This window comes from Pelodiscus sinensis, chromosome 12, assembly GCF_049634645.1.
Source record: "Pelodiscus sinensis isolate JC-2024 chromosome 12, ASM4963464v1, whole genome shotgun sequence".
Lineage (NCBI taxonomy): Eukaryota > Metazoa > Chordata > Testudines > Trionychidae > Pelodiscus > Pelodiscus sinensis.
In genome coordinates, this window is record NC_134722.1 from 28,650,857 (window position 1) to 28,671,103 (window position 20,247).

General features: G+C 38.1%; 1 protein-coding gene across 6 annotated transcripts in view; it reads right to left on the bottom strand.

Moving 5' to 3' along the window:
- ABCC12 (ATP binding cassette subfamily C member 12) overlaps positions 1 to 20,247 on the bottom strand; it is a 92,570-nt gene that overhangs the window by 36,636 nt on the left and 35,687 nt on the right. For all 6 annotated transcript variants that reach the window (XR_012906711.1, XM_075940213.1, XM_075940214.1 and 3 more), the window contains 6 exons: positions 18,330 to 18,437; positions 16,067 to 16,333; positions 15,174 to 15,245; positions 14,375 to 14,499; positions 9,891 to 9,963; positions 6,869 to 7,072 (listed from right to left, as the gene is read on the bottom strand). Coding sequence is in view for 5 of the 6 variants with exons in the window: in XM_075940213.1 (XP_075796328.1) it covers positions 6,869 to 7,072; positions 9,891 to 9,963; positions 14,375 to 14,499; positions 15,174 to 15,245; positions 16,067 to 16,333; positions 18,330 to 18,437 (849 nt within the window). In the remaining variant the exon portion in view is untranslated. The remainder of the gene's footprint in view (positions 1 to 6,868; positions 7,073 to 9,890; positions 9,964 to 14,374; positions 14,500 to 15,173; positions 15,246 to 16,066; positions 16,334 to 18,329; positions 18,438 to 20,247) is intronic.

The window sequence follows — 20,247 nt, forward strand, 5'->3', positions numbered from 1 at the left end:
ACTACAGGTGCAGAGGGGTCCTGGGCAGCAAAACTGGTGTGGTTGGTGCAATAGTGGAGAAGGGGGGGGATGTTCAATCTGCAGAGGGATGCACCACACCTCTGCAAATTTGCTTCAGCCTGTTGCTGTCATGGAGTGGTTCTAGCACCACTGTAATGTCATTGCTTTGATGATTCTTCTTCCCCTCCTGGGTCAGCTTATAGACCAGCCAAGACACTTGGCTGGGGCACTGGGGACTGCTTTAATCCCATACTTTTCTTAGAAAATCTTTAAATAAATTCACCATCTCTATAAGGCCTAGTACAACTTCAATATGCACCTTTCAGCCTTTCCTGTTAAACTGGACTTCTTGCCCCTTGGCAGGCCCCTTATTCTTTCCCCAAATACATGCCAATATGTGATCATTACATGCAAGTCAGGTCTAGACTCTTGGGTTTTGTGCCTCCAAATGTAATGGGTCTTAGAGAAGCTGAGAAATGTGAAGTAGATAACTATGGGTGCATTTACACAGCAGCATTATTTCAGAATAATGGCCATTATTCCGAAGGAACAATGCGAGCATCTGCACAGCAATTCCGTTATTTCAAAATAAATTTGAAATAACGGACAGCTTATTCCAACTTCCTGTTTTGGAATAGTTACATATTTTGGCATAGCTGTAGTATGGACGCTCCACTGCTGCTATTTCGAAATAGCTCCTCCCCAGGGCCATTGAAACTAATTACTCCCCAGTGCCTCCTGGGGCTCTAAATAGGGGTAGCACATCCACATTAGTGCCTGAGACTAATTTTGAGGCTTCCCTGTACTGTAGACATGCTATTTTGAAATAGGCTGTTTCGGAGTATTTCTTCCAGAATAGCTTATGTTGAAACAAGCATGCAATGTAGATGTACCCTATTACTCCTAGGAGAATTCTACACCAGTATGCACATGCAGAATTGATGTCTGGCATAGATTTTTCTCCCCACACAAAATATACATTTTGCCTGAAAAGTGCTACAGTTCCACTTTTTACCCCACAGAGGCCACTCTGGCTACGTCTACACTGCAATGCTATTTCGGGATAATGGACTATCCTGAAATAGCCATCTCACATCTTCACAGCAGCCCATTATTTCGAAATATAATGGGCTTGCTATTCCAATGTCCCTGTCAACCAGATTCCATGAGGAGTAAGGCACATTTTGGAATAGTTGAGTATTTCAAAATTTGGCACTCTGTAGACAGTGCCAAATTATGAAATAAGATATTTCAGAATAAGATTGAAATAAGATATGCAATTTGCATACCTCAAATTGCATATCTTCTTTCAAGCTATGGTGCAGTGTAGACACACCCTCTAATGCCACAACAGCCATGAAGAATTTTTAATTTTTTGGCATAGAGTTTCTCCACCCCCCCCTAACTTCTTTGGGGCAATTCAGATTGCATCAACAAGTCCTCAACCCAGCCACCCCTAGTAATTTCAAGGGAGGCAAAGGTGCAGCTTTTCTCTGCACCAAACAAATGTCTCTTACAAATGCAGTTGTTGAAGGGTACTCATACCACTATCTCGTAGTGTGCACTCATTCATTTTCACCATCATTATGTAGATTTTTTCTTTAGGAAATAATTTAGGAAAATAAATTAGGCCAACTTGATTAATATATTATTAAGGTTGCCTGGTAAATTCTTTTTAATAAGCAAAGCAAAGGCTTCTACAGCAAAGTCTGATTTCCTATTTTTGTTTTTCTACATCGCTCTTTATGTTGTTAAATGTTACCACAAATAAAGAGAATGGGCAGAGTGGTTAAGTTAACATTGCTACAGGAACCTTACATTTTGTATTGACTGAGTTTTTCTTTTCTTTTATCTGATCAAACTCAATGTTGCATTAATTCAGATTTTGGCATTTAGTGCTTGCTACGCTAATGGCTTCCATTAGCGTAGGACATTCTCTTCCAGCTTGTGCTTATCTGCAGTATAAAATGTGGCTTCAGTGCCACCTGCTGGCACATTGCTTTTATATTGCTAGCGACAAAAAGTAAAAGACATGAAATGGCTGTGCTAGATCAAACACCTTCCCCTGCCTACACACACACACACACTTGCCATTGGGATGCTATAAGAAATGCATTCCATGTCTAAAGGCTCTAATGCTGAACAAAGACATCTGTGCTTTAATTAAGATTTATAGAAAATAATGACTTTTGGAAGGGAGACAGTTCCCTATTTTGTTAGTGCAAGGAGGATAGGCTTGAAGCACAGTAATTTAGATTGCAGAGAGATGTCTGCTCAAACACAAGGCTTTGTACTATATGGGCATCATGGGCAGTTGGTGCATCTGGGGCTGAGGGAGGCAGGCCTCCAGTCCCACCTCCAGCTCCACCCCCCTCTGCTGAGACCCCAACCCAATGGGGAGGGGAGGAGGCAGGCAGCATGCCAAGCACATCCCGGTCTCCCCGGAGCACTGAGGAGGGGCAGAGAGGCAAGGGGAGCATGCACAGAGCACAGGTCTCAGAGCACAGGAGTAGGAGAGGTGGTCGTGTGGTTCCAGCCTCCCCTGCCAGGAGCAAGAGGGAAGGCAGATGTTGGCGGCAGCAACACCTGCCCCAAAATGCCCATAGTAGGTGTTCTGGGGGTGGAATGTGGGCGAAGCCAGGCTAGCGGTCAGGGGCAGACTGGCAATCAAAATAGGCCCAGGAAATGGGTTGAGAATGGCCCACTTTTTCACATCAAACAATTTTTTTAAAATTTACTCTTTGATGCTAAGTTGTTCATAATGTCCTCATTATTTATTTCAGACAGTAGGTCCGAGCAGAGCCTTTTCCTGCCTAAGCCATCAGACGTCCATGATGGGCATATCTATACTAGGGAGTTATTTCAAAATAACTTATTTTGAAATAATAACTCTCAAAATAACTATTTCAAAATAATATGTCCACACTACAGTGAAGCTTGGAAATTAGTCTGAGGCAGGCTCCCTTAATGTGCTACCTTGTCTTAGAGTCCCAGGAAGCTCTGGGGAGTAATTACTTTTAATGACCCTGGGAAAAAAATATTTCAAAATAGCAGCAGTGGAGCATCTGCACTACCGCTATTTTGAAATAATAAGTGTTATTCCTCATGGAAAGCAGGAGGTAGCATGGACACTCCACTTGTTATTTCAAAATAACTCCCTAGTTTAGACCAGGGCTATGTCTCATGAGAGGCAATGATGGGAGGGAAAAGTTTTTCCTGCCGTGCAAAACAAAATGAGATTTTAGATGTGTATCCTTTTCTGCATTGGGATAAACCCATGAGCTTTTGAAGTGTTGTGCCTGTTTTCAGAATACCCACAAGCAAGAGCTCTCAGTCAGAATGTGGGAAATCCAGGTTGAAGTCTTTGGTCTGTATCAGACAGAGCAGAGACTTGCACCTGCGTTGCCTGCATTCTAGGAGGATGCCCTAAGACAGGGCTACTCAACACCCAGCATGCGGCCCCTTTGTTTGTGGCCCACGGTGCAGTTTGGGTTTACATGGGGCTCAACACATGGCCTGGGGGTGGGAGCCAAAACAAAAAAGTAGCCAGTAAAATGGTCTTCTGTTGATATGCATTTTAGTAGTTACATTCCTGACTCACATTGCTCATTAAAAGTGCTGTTGTATGGGTGGAAATTTAATAAAATGCAATATTTACTCATATAATCAGAACTGATTTAAATGGGGTCTGTGTGTTGTATAGTCTTGCCTTAACCTTTGTATTCATGCCCATGAGTGTGAAAGAAGCTATTTGCATATATTTGCATATATATTTGCATGTGTATGCAACCGTGCTTAAGTTGCGGCCCTCGGTATGTGTTGTGAGTATCATTGTGGCCCCCGGGGCTTCCAAAGTCAAGTAGGCCTGCCCTAGGAGGAGAGTGGCCTGCTCCTTAAAGGCCAAAAGGCCTGCAGGTTGTTAGCCTCCACATCATTCAGTCAGCCCACATGTGATGCAATTAAGCAGCTGCTTCCCAGCCTGAGGGAACTAGACTATTTGGGATCAAGTGATAGCATGAAATAGTCTTAAAAGGACTAAGAAAGCTCAACTGGGGAGATCATAGGGAGCAAGTTGGGTTCCTGAGGAAAGCTTTCAAGCAGGGTCTGAAAAGACCCCAAAGAATCAGCGTAGGTAGTAGAGTTCTGTTCCAGAGCTAGAATGACTAATGCAGTGAGAGGGATTAGCCTTTGAATCGGAATTCTGCCTCAGAGCGCAGACACTTTGGCCATTCCTATGCAGCCTGCAGAAACTAGCTTTCCAGCCTGAGCTGACAGACAGGCTACGTCTAGACTGGCATGATTTTCCGGAAATGCTTTTAACGGAAAACTTTTCCGTTAAAAGCATTTTTGGAAAAACGCGTCTAGATTTTTTTTTTGCGGAAAAGCGTCCGTGGCCAATCTAGATGTGCCATTTTCGCGATCGGGGCTTTTTTGTGGAAAACAAATCTCTGCTGTCTACACTGGCCCTTTGGTGCAAAAGTTTTTTGGAAAAAGACTTTTGCCCAAACAGGAGCAGCATAGTATTTCCGCAAAAACACTGACAATCTTACATGAGATCGTCAGTGCTTTTGCGGAAATTCAAGTGGCCAGTGTAGCCAGCTGGCAAGTTTTTCCGGAAAAGCAGCTGCTTTTGAAGCATTGAAGACTCCAGAGTGGGGAGTAATTAGGCTTGGAGCCTGAGCTTCAGCCCCAGCTGAAATTTCAAAGGTTTGGTTCTGCCTGTCTGCATTACATACTACATCAGAAAATCAAAATGTTAGCCTCTGGGACTCTATTGCTATATGCAGTGGTATTGGTGTTCTGACACTTGAGGAAAAATCAAGATCATAAACATGGGGCCTGATTGGAGGTCAATGAAAAGACTCCCAGTGATTTCTATGCACTTGAGATCAAGTCCATGGAGATTGCTGCTCAATTATGTTTCAACTTCAAGTTTTGTAGCTTCTGGCTTCTTCATGTTGATTTAAAGCTTAACATTCCCCTGCAATTCTTGGACCTGGTCATTATATTTGCTATAAAAGTGTGAGTTCCAATTTATAGGGTTGCCAGGTGTCTGGTATTGACCCAGACAGTCGAGTATTTTTGCCTCCTGTTCAGTAAAAAAAATGCAGAAAATACCGGTCACCTAAAATGTCCAGTATTTTTTGTTTTTTTCCCTGCCAGGAGGCAAAAATACCGGACACCTGGCAACCCTATGACACACTCAGTAACTGGGCCCAGCCCTCAGCCCCCGACACCCCTCGCCCTCAGGACCCCTGCTTACCTGGTTCCACAGGGAAGCTGCGTTCTGGCTTGATCAAAAAAATAAAATGCCTAAAGACTAAGGGGAAGCAATGCCTTCCCTGGGTCTTAGTGCTCAACTGCTCCTCTGATCCTATCCCTATTTTAACTCTTCACGCACTGAAAGGACCATGCTGTTTTAATGCTGTTTTATTTTTTAATTTTTTAATTTTTTTATTTATTTGTTTTTTTTGCTTAACTCTGAGTCCTTTTTCTTTTCTCAACAGTTTTGGTCTCCTCCCTTTTTTTCCCCCCTCAACAGAACTTTTTCCCTGGTGGCTTTTTTTGGATGGGGGAGGAGTTCGGTATTTTTGGTTAAACCATCTGGCAACCCCAGTTCTAAATGTAGGATAGTAGGGGTAGTTTTCAATAGCTATTAACTTATTACAACAGTCAAATATGAGGCTGAAACTATTTGATTTTTCCATTGTTATACTCACAGTAATCTCTAGTGGGAAACTAGAACACCTAATAAACTAACAACCAATATCTTATATTTTATATTATTTTTCCCATAATGTAGCTCAAATGGTATAAAGTGATAAAAATGGCTCCCTATATCCAGTGCTAACAAGTGTGAAATGAAAAACTGGAGGCAGTTGATTAAATTGTCCTCCCTCCTAGAATCTACTCCAGAAATGGAAACTCAGGTGGAAACTGAAGAAGATGGATTGATCTGTCTGTCTGCCTACTCCTATCATCATAGGTACTTGAGTGTCTTCCAAGTATTAAAAAAGTTAAAATAATAATTATAATTTGAAGAGAAACAACTATAAACAAAACAGCAATTTTGCCTTATTTATAGCAATAGTTGATTTAACCTTCAGAAAAAAACTCAGTGAGAGACTACTTCATTATTTATGAAAGCATCTCTATCCCCAGATTTTAGAGACATTTAAATGCCAACTAATTGGTTCCTATAGTCAATGTCCTATGTATTCCACCATTCGATGGCTGGAATTTAGTCATGGAATGCATTTCCTGCTTCAGAATCTAAGCTTTAATTTAAAAAATATATATTTTTTCAGTTCTTTGGATGACAAAGAAAACCATTAAATTATGAAACCAATATAAACCAGCGCAGGGCTGTCTGTGTGAGTCCAGACAACCTGAAATAATAATTCTCAGCTATATTCATCTTAGTAAGATATTGACCATGAAACCTAAAGATGATACTTAAAATGACTTACCTAGTTCACAAATCATTATAGCAAACTGACCTAAGGTCATTCAAGAAATCTGTGTTAGAGCCTGAACTTATCACATGGACCTAAACATTAATTATCAGATTGTACTACATTCTCCTTTTTTGTTCTGTTCCCCCAACACAGCACTTATCAAACAATCTCCAACATACTAAAAAGGGGGCGGGGGAGTCTTCTCTGAGTAGAGTTTTGCTTACATTGTTTTGTTTGTAAGAATAATATTATTTTACATTTATACTTACACAAATATATAGAATCATAGAACACTAAAACTGGAAGGGACCTCAAGAGGTCATCAAGTTCAGACCTCTGACCTCACGGTATAGGCTTTAAATATATTTCATATTTATAATTACTGCATTAAAAATAATATTTTTAATTACCTGTAGTTGATGAGTTACAAGGATTACTGTTTTTTCTTTAAGGGCCTCTTTAATGCATTTTTCAAAAATGTGTTTTCCAACATGTGCATCAACTGCTGATAAGGGGTCATCCAACAAGTAAATATCTCTATTGGCATAAACAGCACGAGCCAAGCTAATTCTTTGCTTCTGGCCTCCAGAGAGGTTAACACCTCTTTCACCTAACTTTAAATAGGAAAAGATTAGTTCACTGCATGAATTTATTGGTGGTAATTCATTTGATTTTATATGTGCATATAATAGATGGTGCTCCACTTATCTATTACATGGTTTACATAAAACTTTGCATTTTAAGACCCTGTTTTCACTTGTGTATAACTTTGCCAAGCTAGGCATGCTAAGAGCTGGAACCTGGGGATGAGGCATGATACTGACCAGGCAGGAACAAGTAGACACTGGCAGGGACAAGGTCAGAAGGATCTGTAATCATTAGAGCTACAGTAACTGGTATTGAACCCATTAATCCTGAATCTCAAAATTCTCTTGCTGTTTAGTAAATGGCTATAAAATCTGCTAGCAAAGGCTCTCTCTCTATCCCTTCTAGTAGCGGGTCCACATAGAAGATAATTGCCTTCTGCTGTTATCAGTTACTCTGTTAACTCAAGTCATAAAGAGGACTGTGCTGCAGGTGTAAAGATCCCAACAATACTGAACCATAGGCATGGTTCCATATGGTTCCATAAGACTTAATATTTAGTGTTTCAATTTTTACATTTTTAAAGAAACTTAGGAAACTTAAATATAAAAATTTAATTAAACTAACATGAAGTTTAAAAAGTCAAGCACTCAAAAGATATGGAATAGCAAAATTCAGGTTGCATATGCAAATATACTTTGTTTTTCAGGAGGTTGACATAATACTTGACCTTGAAGTGTAAGGGTATATAGGAGATTTTCTTTGCTTTACATTGTAGCAGACTTTTCAATGCCTTGTGATCCTCTTAATTGCTTTCTATGACACTCCTGGGTGTTGCAACTCACCAGCTGAGAAATATTGATCTAAATATTCAGGGTCAGAGTCTCAGTTGCTGTAATGTGATATAGCTCCATTGACTTCAGGTTTCACAGTTGAGTCAGGAATCACGTATAAATGACTAGCAAATGGTAATTACAGATATTCACAGGAATACTGTCTCTGCAGAGAAACAGCTCAGGGAACACTATCATTCTCCCAAATCTGCGTCCAGTATATAATGGCTTCTTTGATTGTTCAAAAACCTGCTGCAAACCATTTCATGTTCCTTCAGCTTGTGTGTCTTTGTTTCCTTGTCTAGGATGACAGTAACCCATTTTCCTTATGGGACTTAAAAACTAGGTGCACAGATATTTATGTACAACTTTATCTCCAGAGGCTGTTATATAAAAGAAACCTTTATGAAAGACTCTGAGTAGTAAACTATGACCCATTTTGGGAATCATTGTCACAAAGGTGACCTGCAATTGTTGAGAACAACATAAAACAAAATTTAAATTGTAACATTTAGGGGGACATTGTGCTCTGAGAACATTCTACAAAGTAGATATCTTTCAGCTTCAGTAACAGATCCAGTACAAGAGGTCTAGAAACCTTATGGACTATTTAAAATATTTTGAGAAGTGGATGCTATTGGATTGAAATATAGGACTACCTCAATAGAAATTTGTAAAATAAATATATACAAAAAATGATCAATCATCCCTTTTCTGCGAGAGGATGCTTTTCATGGTTATGTCAGCTGTGTTAAGAATGTTTTAAGTAAAATAGATATTACTGCTATAACACAATTTTGATTTCATTTCATTTGATACAAAATAGCTGTCACTTGTGAGTTTGTTCTTTTCTTTAAGCAACAGCATAACAATATTTATGTCTATTAAAGCTTTCTCGAGGATTAGGGCCTGATTCAAATCCTGCCATGGCCAATGTAAGTTTTCAATTGACTTCAGCAGATTTTAGTTTAAGCCACAAAAGCAACACACAGATGGCATAGTTGATAGATGAGATCGCTCCTGACCCAAGTACTGTAGTAGGAATATGTATGGACATACTGTCAGCAGACAGACTAGGCTATTACTGCTGCCCTTCACTCTATACTCCATGGCAAACTGGATGCCTGGATTATGCAGAAGCATTCCGGTGTCACAGACTGGAACTTCTATGGCAGCTTCATTTAAACCTGAAAGCACAGTGTTTGATTTAAACAAATGTGAAAAATGCGAAGAATACAGTGACCCCTGTATTTATTTTCATATTCAATTTTTTTTATTTTATGCTTGTCAGGATGCAAGCACAAGGGAGATAAATCCATAATCCTTCCCTGTCCCTTTTGATCTTTATCCTTTTCTCCCTTCAAATTTGTGTGCTAGGAATAGTGCAGTTAGCATGTGGGAATATGAGTACCCTGTAAACATCTTGGTATTTTCTCTTTTGTGATATATGATATCTCTGTACTAGTTTTGTGTGTTGAAACTAGAACTTGTTTCATTTGTGTATTGAAAAAGTTTATTAATAAATAAAAATACTTTATGCTGTCCCCACATTTTATCAGTTTTCAGTATGTTGAAGATTTTTAATTGACAACATAGAACTATTATGAAGAAGCTATTGCAGTTGTATGTATAGGGCTAAGTTAGAATTTATTTTACTCCAGGGAGAATGGGGCAGTAAGCTTTGGAATGTGGGATAATCATACTACCAGGATGTATTCAGTTTGTGTGCAGCCTTTTAAAGCCCACACTGTATGTTTTACATTCAGTTCATTTTTGTAGGATTTCTTTTGTGCAGCCATACAAATAGAAATGAGATATTTAAAAATACTTTGAAATCTCCTTTGTCTTTAACACAAATGTAGAGAAAAATTAGTCTGGGATTTGGTGTGGGAGGGGTAAATTGGAGTGAAAGTGTATTGAAAATTGGACACAGTGGGACTCTACTGTCAACTTTTAACTAGAAACTCTCCATGGTATGTTCTAATATTTTACTAGATTGCATAATCAGACTTACTTCAGTCAAATCTCCATAAGGAAGAGATACCATATCTGACTTCAGACTGCACACATTGAGTGCATAATTGTACCTAAAGAATGAATTTTCAGCATTAATTCCTCAAAATTGTCTTCAGTACAAAATCTCATGCATTTTGAATTACTGTAGCATCTCTGTTGCAAATACATTGATTTGAACCACAATAATTCGGTGATCATTCATTCCTTCAGATCCAGCACTTCCCCCATGTGTTCAATCTATGTGTACAAGTTGCAGTTACATCATACTGTGACACTTGCCGTTTAAATTCTTATACCATATCAGAACATGAGTAGATATAGTGTTGCACTCTAACATTTCCAATTGAGACCAAAAGCATCAAATCTGCAATCCCAGTTTAACATACAAATTCAGAAATGTAGGGATCTGAAATTAGACCTTAATTTGGACCTGAATCATAGTTGCTTCTTATATGTCGAGCTTTTTGATCAGTCAAATACTGAAACCTGATTCTCATTTACATTAAAGGCTCTTTGCACCACTTTGTCAGTATGACATTGCATTTAAAAAATAGTGCTAAGTCCCATAGTGTTAAGCTAGGTACAAATACAATAAGGATACACTCCTTCTCCTGGAAAGTTTACAATCGAAGGCCTTGTCAGTAAGGAATCTGTGCAGTTCCATCTGCATTTGACCTGTAGGAATCGGTTCACATAAGGACACATTTCTCGGGTGTTATACAAAAAAGACTATGATTGGGACACTTCTCAAAGATAAAGGAACTGAGGCAGGTGTACCATAAGGGGAGAGAGGTAACTGTTGCACTGGTATTGCACCTAAGATCTGCTGTTTCTATCAGAAACTGAATGTTATCCTCAGTGGTGACTCAACCTCCACTGCCAAGAGCCTCAGGGATATTTCAGAAGACATGGAAGCAGCAGAAAAAGAGCCTAGCCCAGAGGATGAAATTACTGATGAAGTGGTGGAGCTGGACTTTACTTCTGAGGTTCATAGCCAGTCCTCAGTAGTTGCTCTCTGGAGCAACTGAGGTAGTAGGAGATGAAACACAAGTTAAGTGGCTATGCCTTGTGTCATGTGGAGAGGGAGATATAGAAAAGTGGGAGGCAGGTTGTGTATCTATGAGCTGGACATTTCCCGTGGTAGCTAATCAGTACAGCAGAACAGGGTGTTGAATCATGCAAAGCTCTCACAGGAATCTCCCAGAGAGCGCCCCGGGAGGTATTCATTAATCCTCTGCTAAAGGTTGCAGGAAAGGGCAGCTTTCCTCACCACCATTTCCCCTCCTGCCCCCCATTTTGGGACACTGTCCCACACTATTTTGCAGTCACTTGTGCAGGGAGCAAAGTGGCACACAGGTGAAGCTGTATATCAAGCAGGGCAGAAGCTACCGACATGCATTAGTTGTACCATGGTTTCCCTGCTTATTCTCAGTAGTGAGATGTTCGCTAGAATGATCCCCACCTGTGGAAAAGTGTGGGAAATTTTAGAATAAGTTCCCTGTAAAACTGCATTGCAAATCCTGTACAGTCTGTATTTTCTTTTGTCCCAGCAATGCTCACCATGCTTTGGGTGCTTGCAGAAGTTTGTGCCTGGCAAGAGTCAGTGAGAAAGTGATATTGCAAAAGGTTCATATAACTGAAATGTTTCAATGCTGTTCTTGAATTTAACAATCCTCCTGTGCATTGTCCACTTGTGTTTCAGCATATGTGAGAAAATTGAAGTTTAATTACCAAAAATCATGTTGTGACTACAGTTTAATTTAATTCCTTTCAATATATTGGTCAGCATGGTGTTGAGTGTTGAAATATGGAACTTCACAAGGGATATGTCTAGATTACAGGTTTTTTTCGGGAAAAAAATAGCCTTTTTTCGAAAAAACTTCACCTGCGTCTAGACTGCAGCCTCTTTCTTTTGAAAGTAAATCGAAAGAATGTGGCAGCTTTTTCGATCACTGTAAACCTCATTTTATGAGGAATAACACCTTTTTTCGAAAGTACTCTTTCGAAAAAAGGCACTATTGAATGCAAACTATCCTTTTTCAAAAGAGAGCATCTAGACTCTCTTTTGAAAAAGTGGTCCGCTTTTTCAAAAAACTGCTTGTAGTCTAGACACTCTCTTTCGAAAGATCTTTTTCAAAAGATTCTTTCGAAAAAGCCTCTTTCAAAAGAGGCTTGCAGTCTAGACGAATGCCAATCAGATATATATTGAAAAAAGTTAATAAGTGCTTTACTTAAATATTACCAGAGGACCAAATTGAAGGTTGCACAGGCAACAATCCACCTGACATTCCCAGATTTGGGAGTTCCTGATTTTGTAATCTCTTTTAATCCCTTTTAATCTTTAACTTTGTACTTTTTAGTGATTTTTATGGTTTAGTTTATTCATAAGTAGCCTTAACTAACAAATAAAGGTTTTTTTGTTTATTATGTGTACCTTCATAGAATAATTATTGCCTTTTAACTGCATGTAAGTGTTCATAATCTAAAGCCAGTATTGTTTGGAGTCATTTTTGGGGAGTGGTAAATGGTGTTTAAGAAGAACCAAAGAATTTGCCATGCTTTTTCAAAACTTGCTGTAATATATGAATGCCATAGAAAATGGTTATTAACTGTCTTTTTCTGATATTCCAATGCCAATATGTTTTAATAAAATAGCTCCAATGCTACTTAAGGAAAATAACTTATTGAATTTTTAAATACAAACCATATGTCTGGGATGTCTAATGGAAACATTTATCTGAAATATGTATACAGGCAAATTCATTACATTTCCCACATGGTTCAACTTCATAAATTCGTGGGTTGAAGGCAATAGCAAATACTGAGTGAAATGAACATATTTGGGCATGGCTACCCACCAGCACCTAGGCAGATTTAGCAGGTTAGATACTTGAACAAGACCCCCCTCCTTTTTTTTTCAAATGAATTCAGGGATTCTTAATCTGTTGTCCATAAAAGTATGACAGAACATGGTTGAAATTACATAATTATTATCTATTAAAATGTTACTTTTTGTAGTAGTTTAGCGACAGGAACTTGCTGGTTTTATGCAATGCTGTCATTGATAAGTAGCAGAAATGCAGAGGAAAGTTTAAGGATATTACAGGAGCTCTTTATTTTCTACATTTTCCCATATTTCTTTGGTTTGAAGTCTCCTAATTTAGTTCATCTGTTCCCATTTTTATTTTAAAAGCCTCCTTCCACGTATTAGTGTCCTGTTGTGTGATGTGTGGTCCATGTGAATATAAAGGAGAGAAGCATGTGTGTAACGTGTGTGACAGGTTGTTCTGTCCCATTAATCAAATGCAAGAAATACAGGTGTTCCCTATTAAAGGGCTGTAGGAGAACTGGGATGCTTAAAACAATCTGCAGAAAGGGATGGGCAAAGGGAAGGCCTGCTACTTGTGTTAGGGTAGAAAGCTCCAGCTGGAAATTTTGTTTTCCTTTTGTGACGTGTTTGGACAACCAGAAGGGAGGGCCTAAAAGCTGATTTAGGCCTGGCTGATGTTTCCCCAGGCTGGTGGAGAAAATTTATAACTAATTAAAAAAAAACCTTTTTAAATATTGTCACAAAACTAAATGCAATATACACTGACAACACTCGTGAGCTGCTGGGTTTTTTATTTCTGGGGATACTAGTGGTATTTCATTTATTTGGCACCCTTAATAAATTTATTTTATTTTAGTGCCATATGAATGCAGCTAACATTTGATCATGACAACAGAGATAAAGTGATAATTTAATCATCATTATAGCATGTGAATACCAGTCCTGAAGAATGAAAATGTCCAGCCGCCTAGGTCAGTCACAAAGACAGTAATGGCTATATACAACCTAACATTAATTTAACATGACTTTTTAAATAGTCCATTGTCTTTTGATATTTAAAAATTAATTAAAATAACTGATCATCTTGATCCTTCAGTTGGTGATATCTGAAGTCCTTATATGAGAGAGACCTGAAAGTTTCAATTCTAAAGCTAACTGGGGCTGGGAGCATCAAAGAGATGATACTATATATCTTGTGACTGAGAATGTTGCATATCTCTCGCCTCAGCAGTCACTGGTGAATGGCTGTGAAGTTAATTCCTTTGAAGATAATATTTGGCATTGATGGTTGCAGTATGAGTACACAATTTCATTGGGTATGGATAGGAGCATTGGAACTCTGAGGTCCAGGTTGCATGTATGTGTGTGACCATGATCAGTTACAGGTCTTCTAGTAGAAATGAAGGTGGCCTGGGAACAAACTGAATCAGTATAGCGGCAATGATGGAAGTCAAATACTGTAATAGGGATTTGTAGAGTGAAGAAAACCACATGTTAAGTCGCTTTTGGCCACAGTCAAAAAAGGGAACATACACACATTTGTCTTCTGTTGTATGTTTGTGTATGTACACATATGTAACCTCCTCTGTCCAATATGGAAGCTTATCATTAGAGTAAAAGTATTGGTAAGATTTCAATATTCCAATAATTACCTTTCTTCATTGTATTCTTCTCCAAATAGTATGTTCTGCATAACATTACCATGAAATATCCATGCTTGTTGAGACACATAAGCTACTGTTCCATCAATACCTACTGTCCCATCATACATATACATCTGAAACAAGTAGATTTTAAATTTAAATTACAGAGGTCTTTTAATCATCATTAAAACCTGACTCAAACTGGACAATCAGCGAGAATGGTTGTTTTGCTTATGTGTTATCAGTATAATTCTTCATTGTATAAGTAACAGGTATCTAGGACATGATTAAGAAGGACCTGCAGTTCCTTTGAAAATCCATTTTCTGGCCAGCTGGTGAGAGCTAGTGAGTACTTTTCCCTTTTGAAAATCATGCCATTTATTTGGGTGTCTAACATCAGACTCCTATATTTGCAAATCTTAGCCATAATATTCACTTATCCTCATACTGAGACCCCCACTTCAGTCTTTCATCTTTTGAGGGTGGTTACTTATTTGGATCTTTTTCTTGGCCTAAAAGTCAAAAGAAATCTATGATTCTAACCCACTTTCCTTAATGTCACATACCCAAAGGACAGGCAGTAGTTACATTCGGCCTTTCAGATGTATAACTGAATACTTCCTCCAAGAGCAGCTTAAGAGAAAGCTAGCTGACATAGTTTCAGCACCTTAGTGTCAGCCTTTTCAAAATAGTTGACAAATAATAATGTACTACAACAAACAGTACCAAAGTATTCATTTGATATTATTTCTCCTGCAAATAAAAATAAATAGTAATTATAGAAGTTATTCTATGGTGATTACCATACCTGGCCTAGAATAGCTGATATAACGGAGCTCTTTCCACTTCCAACATTTCCACAAATACCCAAAACCTTTCCCTACAAAGAGACATATTTTGAAGATAGTTAATCTATATTTGTAAAGCAAGAATTTTTTAATGTCACATTGCCCATTGTTCTGTGATCATGCCACAGATATTTCATATCGTATAACACCTGCCAATTCAGGGAACCATCCTTATTCAGGAAGACTGCCTAAGCATTTAATTTTAAGCATATGGATAAAGTGTTTTCCTGATCAGTTACATAATTCATATTTTACTCCTAAGAAGACAAAGCTAAAGGGGTTTGTTTGGATTGATAGAACGCTATGTAAGGTAGCCCAAAACAAGGGTATTGTAAATAACACAGTAATATAATTTTTAATTATTTTTTTTTTTTTACAAAAAATCCATTTTTACTGTGTAGAATGCATAGTCTATAGCCTTTTCATTGATATAAGTAATTTACCAAAAAAAAAAAACAACCTCAAAAAACCTTCTGTAATCTGGTGACTGGTGGATAAATTAAGGCTTGTATATGAAATTTATTTATAAAAATCAGTCACTGTTTGGCATCGAGATATGCTGTGTTTGTACCTAGCACAATAGTTCCTTATCTGTGACTGTAGCTTCTAGGTTCTACTGCAATACAAATAATAAACAATTATTAATTATCTAACAGGTACTTTAGAAACCTATGCTGCACAAGGAAAGGTGTATTTCCGGGGGGGGGGAGGGGGGGAGGGAAATTGATTCTTTTGTTCCATAGCTCAGCAAATGCTGTGCAAAGCAGAGATAACAAGAGACCCAAGACACCCAAATCCTTGCAGGCAGATTGTTAAGTATTCTTTCTAAAAAGAATATTTAAAATAAACTTACCTTCTTCACAGTAAAGCTTAAGTTGTATAAAGTAATGTCTCTAAAACCCTCTGTTCCCATTTCTGTGACTGATGGCTGAGAGTGAGGCTCTGGTTTTGTTTGGAGTTTATAAATGCTTTTCTCATTTATTATGTTTTCATTATTGTTCTTTCTGCTGTGTTCATTCAGACGTTTCCAAGACAGTGTAGCATTTTGCATTACCACAGCATTTTCTGAATTTTTCAGTTGCCTTACATAAACAGGAGGAATTTCAGTTAGGAGAATTTTCTAAAATAAAAGAAAAGTAAAGAATGACATTTATTTATCAAACTATGAAAAGTGGAAAAATATTATTCTTTTGATGAATTTAACAAAAGACTGCTACAAACATGTTAGTGAAATGTGGTGACATTCTGAGCGAACTTTCAGTGAAGCAGAATCAATTCAGACATTGCTTTAGAAATACTACAAAAATATTCAAGAGATTTTCATTTTTATGGATTCAAGTATTTGTATAAGCATTTGAGCTTTTGTACAATGTCCCATTGTTTGGGGTTCACCTTAAACAATTAATTTGTTTAGTTACAGTAAAAGTCCACTAAGTAGTTCTAATTCAAAAGAGATCCATCATGTAAACCTGCAAGTGAGACACCCAATAGTTTTCAGGATCAGAGCCTTAGAGACCTATATGCTATACAACACTATTTGATATTTGTTATAATATTTTTTAGAAATATCTGCTGCTATTTCATATCTCCATTCGGTGAATGGGGTTGATTTCTCTTTCAGTGAAGCCAGGCATTCCTAGGATAGACATATTACGTGAAACAAAATAGAACTAATTCAATCAATTGGCCCATAAAAAGACTCTGGAAATCAGAAAATTTCAGAGTTTGTGGGTATGTCTACACTACAGAGGTTTGTTTGTTTTTTTGGAAAAACAGCTGTTTTTCCAAAAAAACTTCAATTACGTCCACACCGCAATCACATTCTTTTGAAAGAAAATGGAAAGAACAGAGGAGTTTTTCCAACATTGGTAAACCTCTTTCTATGAAGAAGAAGCCTTTTTCCGAAAGAGTTCTTTCAGAAAAAAGCATGTGCAGATGGGGTAGAGGGAGTTCTTTCGCAAAAAGAGGAAATAAGAAAAAGCACATTTGCCCTGATGACCATTCTGTCCATAGCAATCAAGTTTACATGTGAGATAGCATCCACACTGAATGGATGCTCTCTTTTGAAAAAGTAGATATCTTTTTCGATGTGCTTTGGCAGTGTGGACTCTCCCTTTTGGAAGTTTTTTTGGAAGATCACTTCCAGAAAAACTTCTTCCAAAAGAAGCCTGCGGTTTAGACATAGCCCGTATGAAGTAATTTTTATTTTATACATATACATATAATACTCATACCAGTTTGCTTAACAGTTGGTTTATCCGTTACTTTTAGGTTAACTCCCTTTAAACACTAATTTAAAGCTCACTATTTCCACAGAATTTTAACAGGAAACATAGTATTTTAATCTTTCTTCTTTTCTCTTGTTTCATTAATTGTTTTATTTGTACAGAACCTATCAAAATAGTGCCCTGGTGGAGGCTCTTAGGCTCTGCAGCAATACAAATAATTCTACCAGAAGAGGAGGAATTAGTGGCTTCCTATTTGATAGATAATTATTCTGGTTTTATTTTTACAGTTGAGATACCTAATCCTAAAGAGAAAACAACTAAAATGTGTATGTAGGTGAGTAGTTTTCTTTTAATTATTTACTAAAGTCAGTTATAATGGCTGACCATTGATATCAATGAGAAACTTTCCATTGCTCTGAACAAGTACAATTATAATTTATATTAAGGGATCTTTGTCTGGAAATGGGTGACGAGGGAAGAATCACGTGAGGATTACTTGTTGTATTCCCTCACACTGGGGTATCTGGCATAGGCCACTGTTGGCAGACAAGATACTGGGCTAGATGAACCATTGGTCTGACCCTGTATGGCCGTTCTTATGTTCTTAAGGGATTTCTGTACTGAGAAATTAATTCAGATTAAAGTAGGGTGTGAATTTAAAACAGAAGAGCTATCTCTGATTAACTTCCTATGTAGCTGCTCTTTTTAAAGAAGATTCTTATTCCAGTTCAGTTTTATCCACTTTGAAAGATGGTAAAGCTAATTTGGAATAAGTTGTGGACATACAGGGAGTTAATCAGGAATTCCAGGAATACTATCTCTGTACAGATTAGCATTTGTTTGTACTTATCTAGAAAATTATCCAAATATTTTAAAATAATGTTTTACCTTCAGTCTTTTAAGGGAAACTTTAGCTTCTGCTGCTGCTTTCACTGAGAAAGGCAAGATAGCAATTGAAAATTTCATTACATTAAACATGGAAATCACGGTAAATGCCTGTAAAAGAAAAGGGAGAAAGGTTTTTACTGTTTTAGTACTGACCATTATTTTTCATGAAAATGCTAAATGTATTTATGTATTATATTTTAAAGGTAGGGAAAAAATTATCTATGTGGCTTTTATTTGTGTGGTGTTCATTTTCAGAATTGTACTGTGACTGGCTAAAGAAAATGCAGCTGCTTCCATTTTTCAAGTCATTACAAATATGCAAAATAGCATTGGCCCTATTACTGAACTTTCAGGAATATGACTTTATGAGGATTCTTCCTTGCTCTTCTATCACTGATTTCAGTGAAGCTAGGCAAGGAAGGAATTTGGCCTGTTAACTAATCTCTGAACTCTTTCTGCAAACCAATTTTCAGTCCATCTTGCTATGTTTGCAATGTCTAGAAGCTGCCTGTGGGATACCTTATAAAAGGATTCATGGAAATCCAAGTCACTCTTATACACTGCATTCCTCAGTATGCCTTGTCAGTTCTTTAAAGAAATCAGTCAGGCTTATTCTTAATCAACCCATGTTGGCAAGTGCCTAAATCCTGTTCATATACAGGCCTGCTGACAGGGGGGCAAAGAGGGCAACTGTTCCAGGGCCCAACAGTTCCAAAGGGCCTTGGAACTGGGGTGAGGAATGCATCGTGGTCTGGACAGCACTTAGGGTTGGCTGCCCTGGCCTCTTCTGCCTGAAGCCCCACCCCTTCTGTGAATGCGTAGAAGGCCCCATCCCTTGCTCAGGGGCCAGCGAGTCTGCCAGCTCCCCTGTTTACGTATAATTGACATCTCTAATTTCATTCCTAATAAATGAACCCAGTATTTTCACAAGACATGAACAAGACTTCTGATTTGTAATTGAAGCCTCTAGTCTGCAATGTGTTTTAAAAATTGGTAGTACATCCACTTTTTGCAGTTTGTGCATTATCTGCTTACGCAGCTTCATGAAAAATAAAAAGATGCTACTGTTTTTGCTTGTTCCTTGCTTAATTCCAAAAGTTATTAAAGGAGCTGGACAGGCTCAGGAAACAACTGCCTGGGGAGTTTAGGTACTGGGAGAGTCCGCACCGCAGGAAACTAGGCAGGTGGACTTAGGCAGAGTCAGCTTTTTCCTACATAATGTTTGAATTTTGTCGAATCAGCATTTTCCAATAGAACAGTGTTCTTCTGGAAAATTTTCAACCAGTTCTAGTGGACAGTGAGGAACTAGTCACAGTTGCAGCCCCTGCTCAAACTTTACATGTACCCCAGGCTTCCCAGAGGAGCTAATACAGGATAAAGTTCACAAAACTCATCTCAGGAGATTTCAACATCCACAAGGGCAAGAACTTTGATATAATATCAACCTCCTATCCAAACTATTCATCTTTGTTTTCTCATGAGGAATCTTTGGAGTCCCACACACAAAGCATAAAAATATACAAGCAACATACCTGGAATAAAGAATTGTTTCAAAAGACATCAGCAGATCTTTTTACGAAACAGTTTGCTGTGAAATACGTCACCTTTGGGCAATACTCTGCACCAACTCCCCATTAATACAAATCTAGTTTAAGAGTTCTAACCTGACATTCAAAGCCTTCCATGGAACTAGCCCTATTTGAGAAATCCCCTCTATGGTCTTGACTTTCATGTCTCACTGGAACAACAAAACGATCAACAGCATGGGAGATCAGATGTTACAGAAACTAGACCAAGACATTGGAACACACTACCAGACATCAGAATGACAGCAAATCTCACCAAGGGTGTGTCTACTCAACAAAGTTATTTCGTGATAACGGCCATTAATCTGAAATAACTATGCTAGCCTCTATAC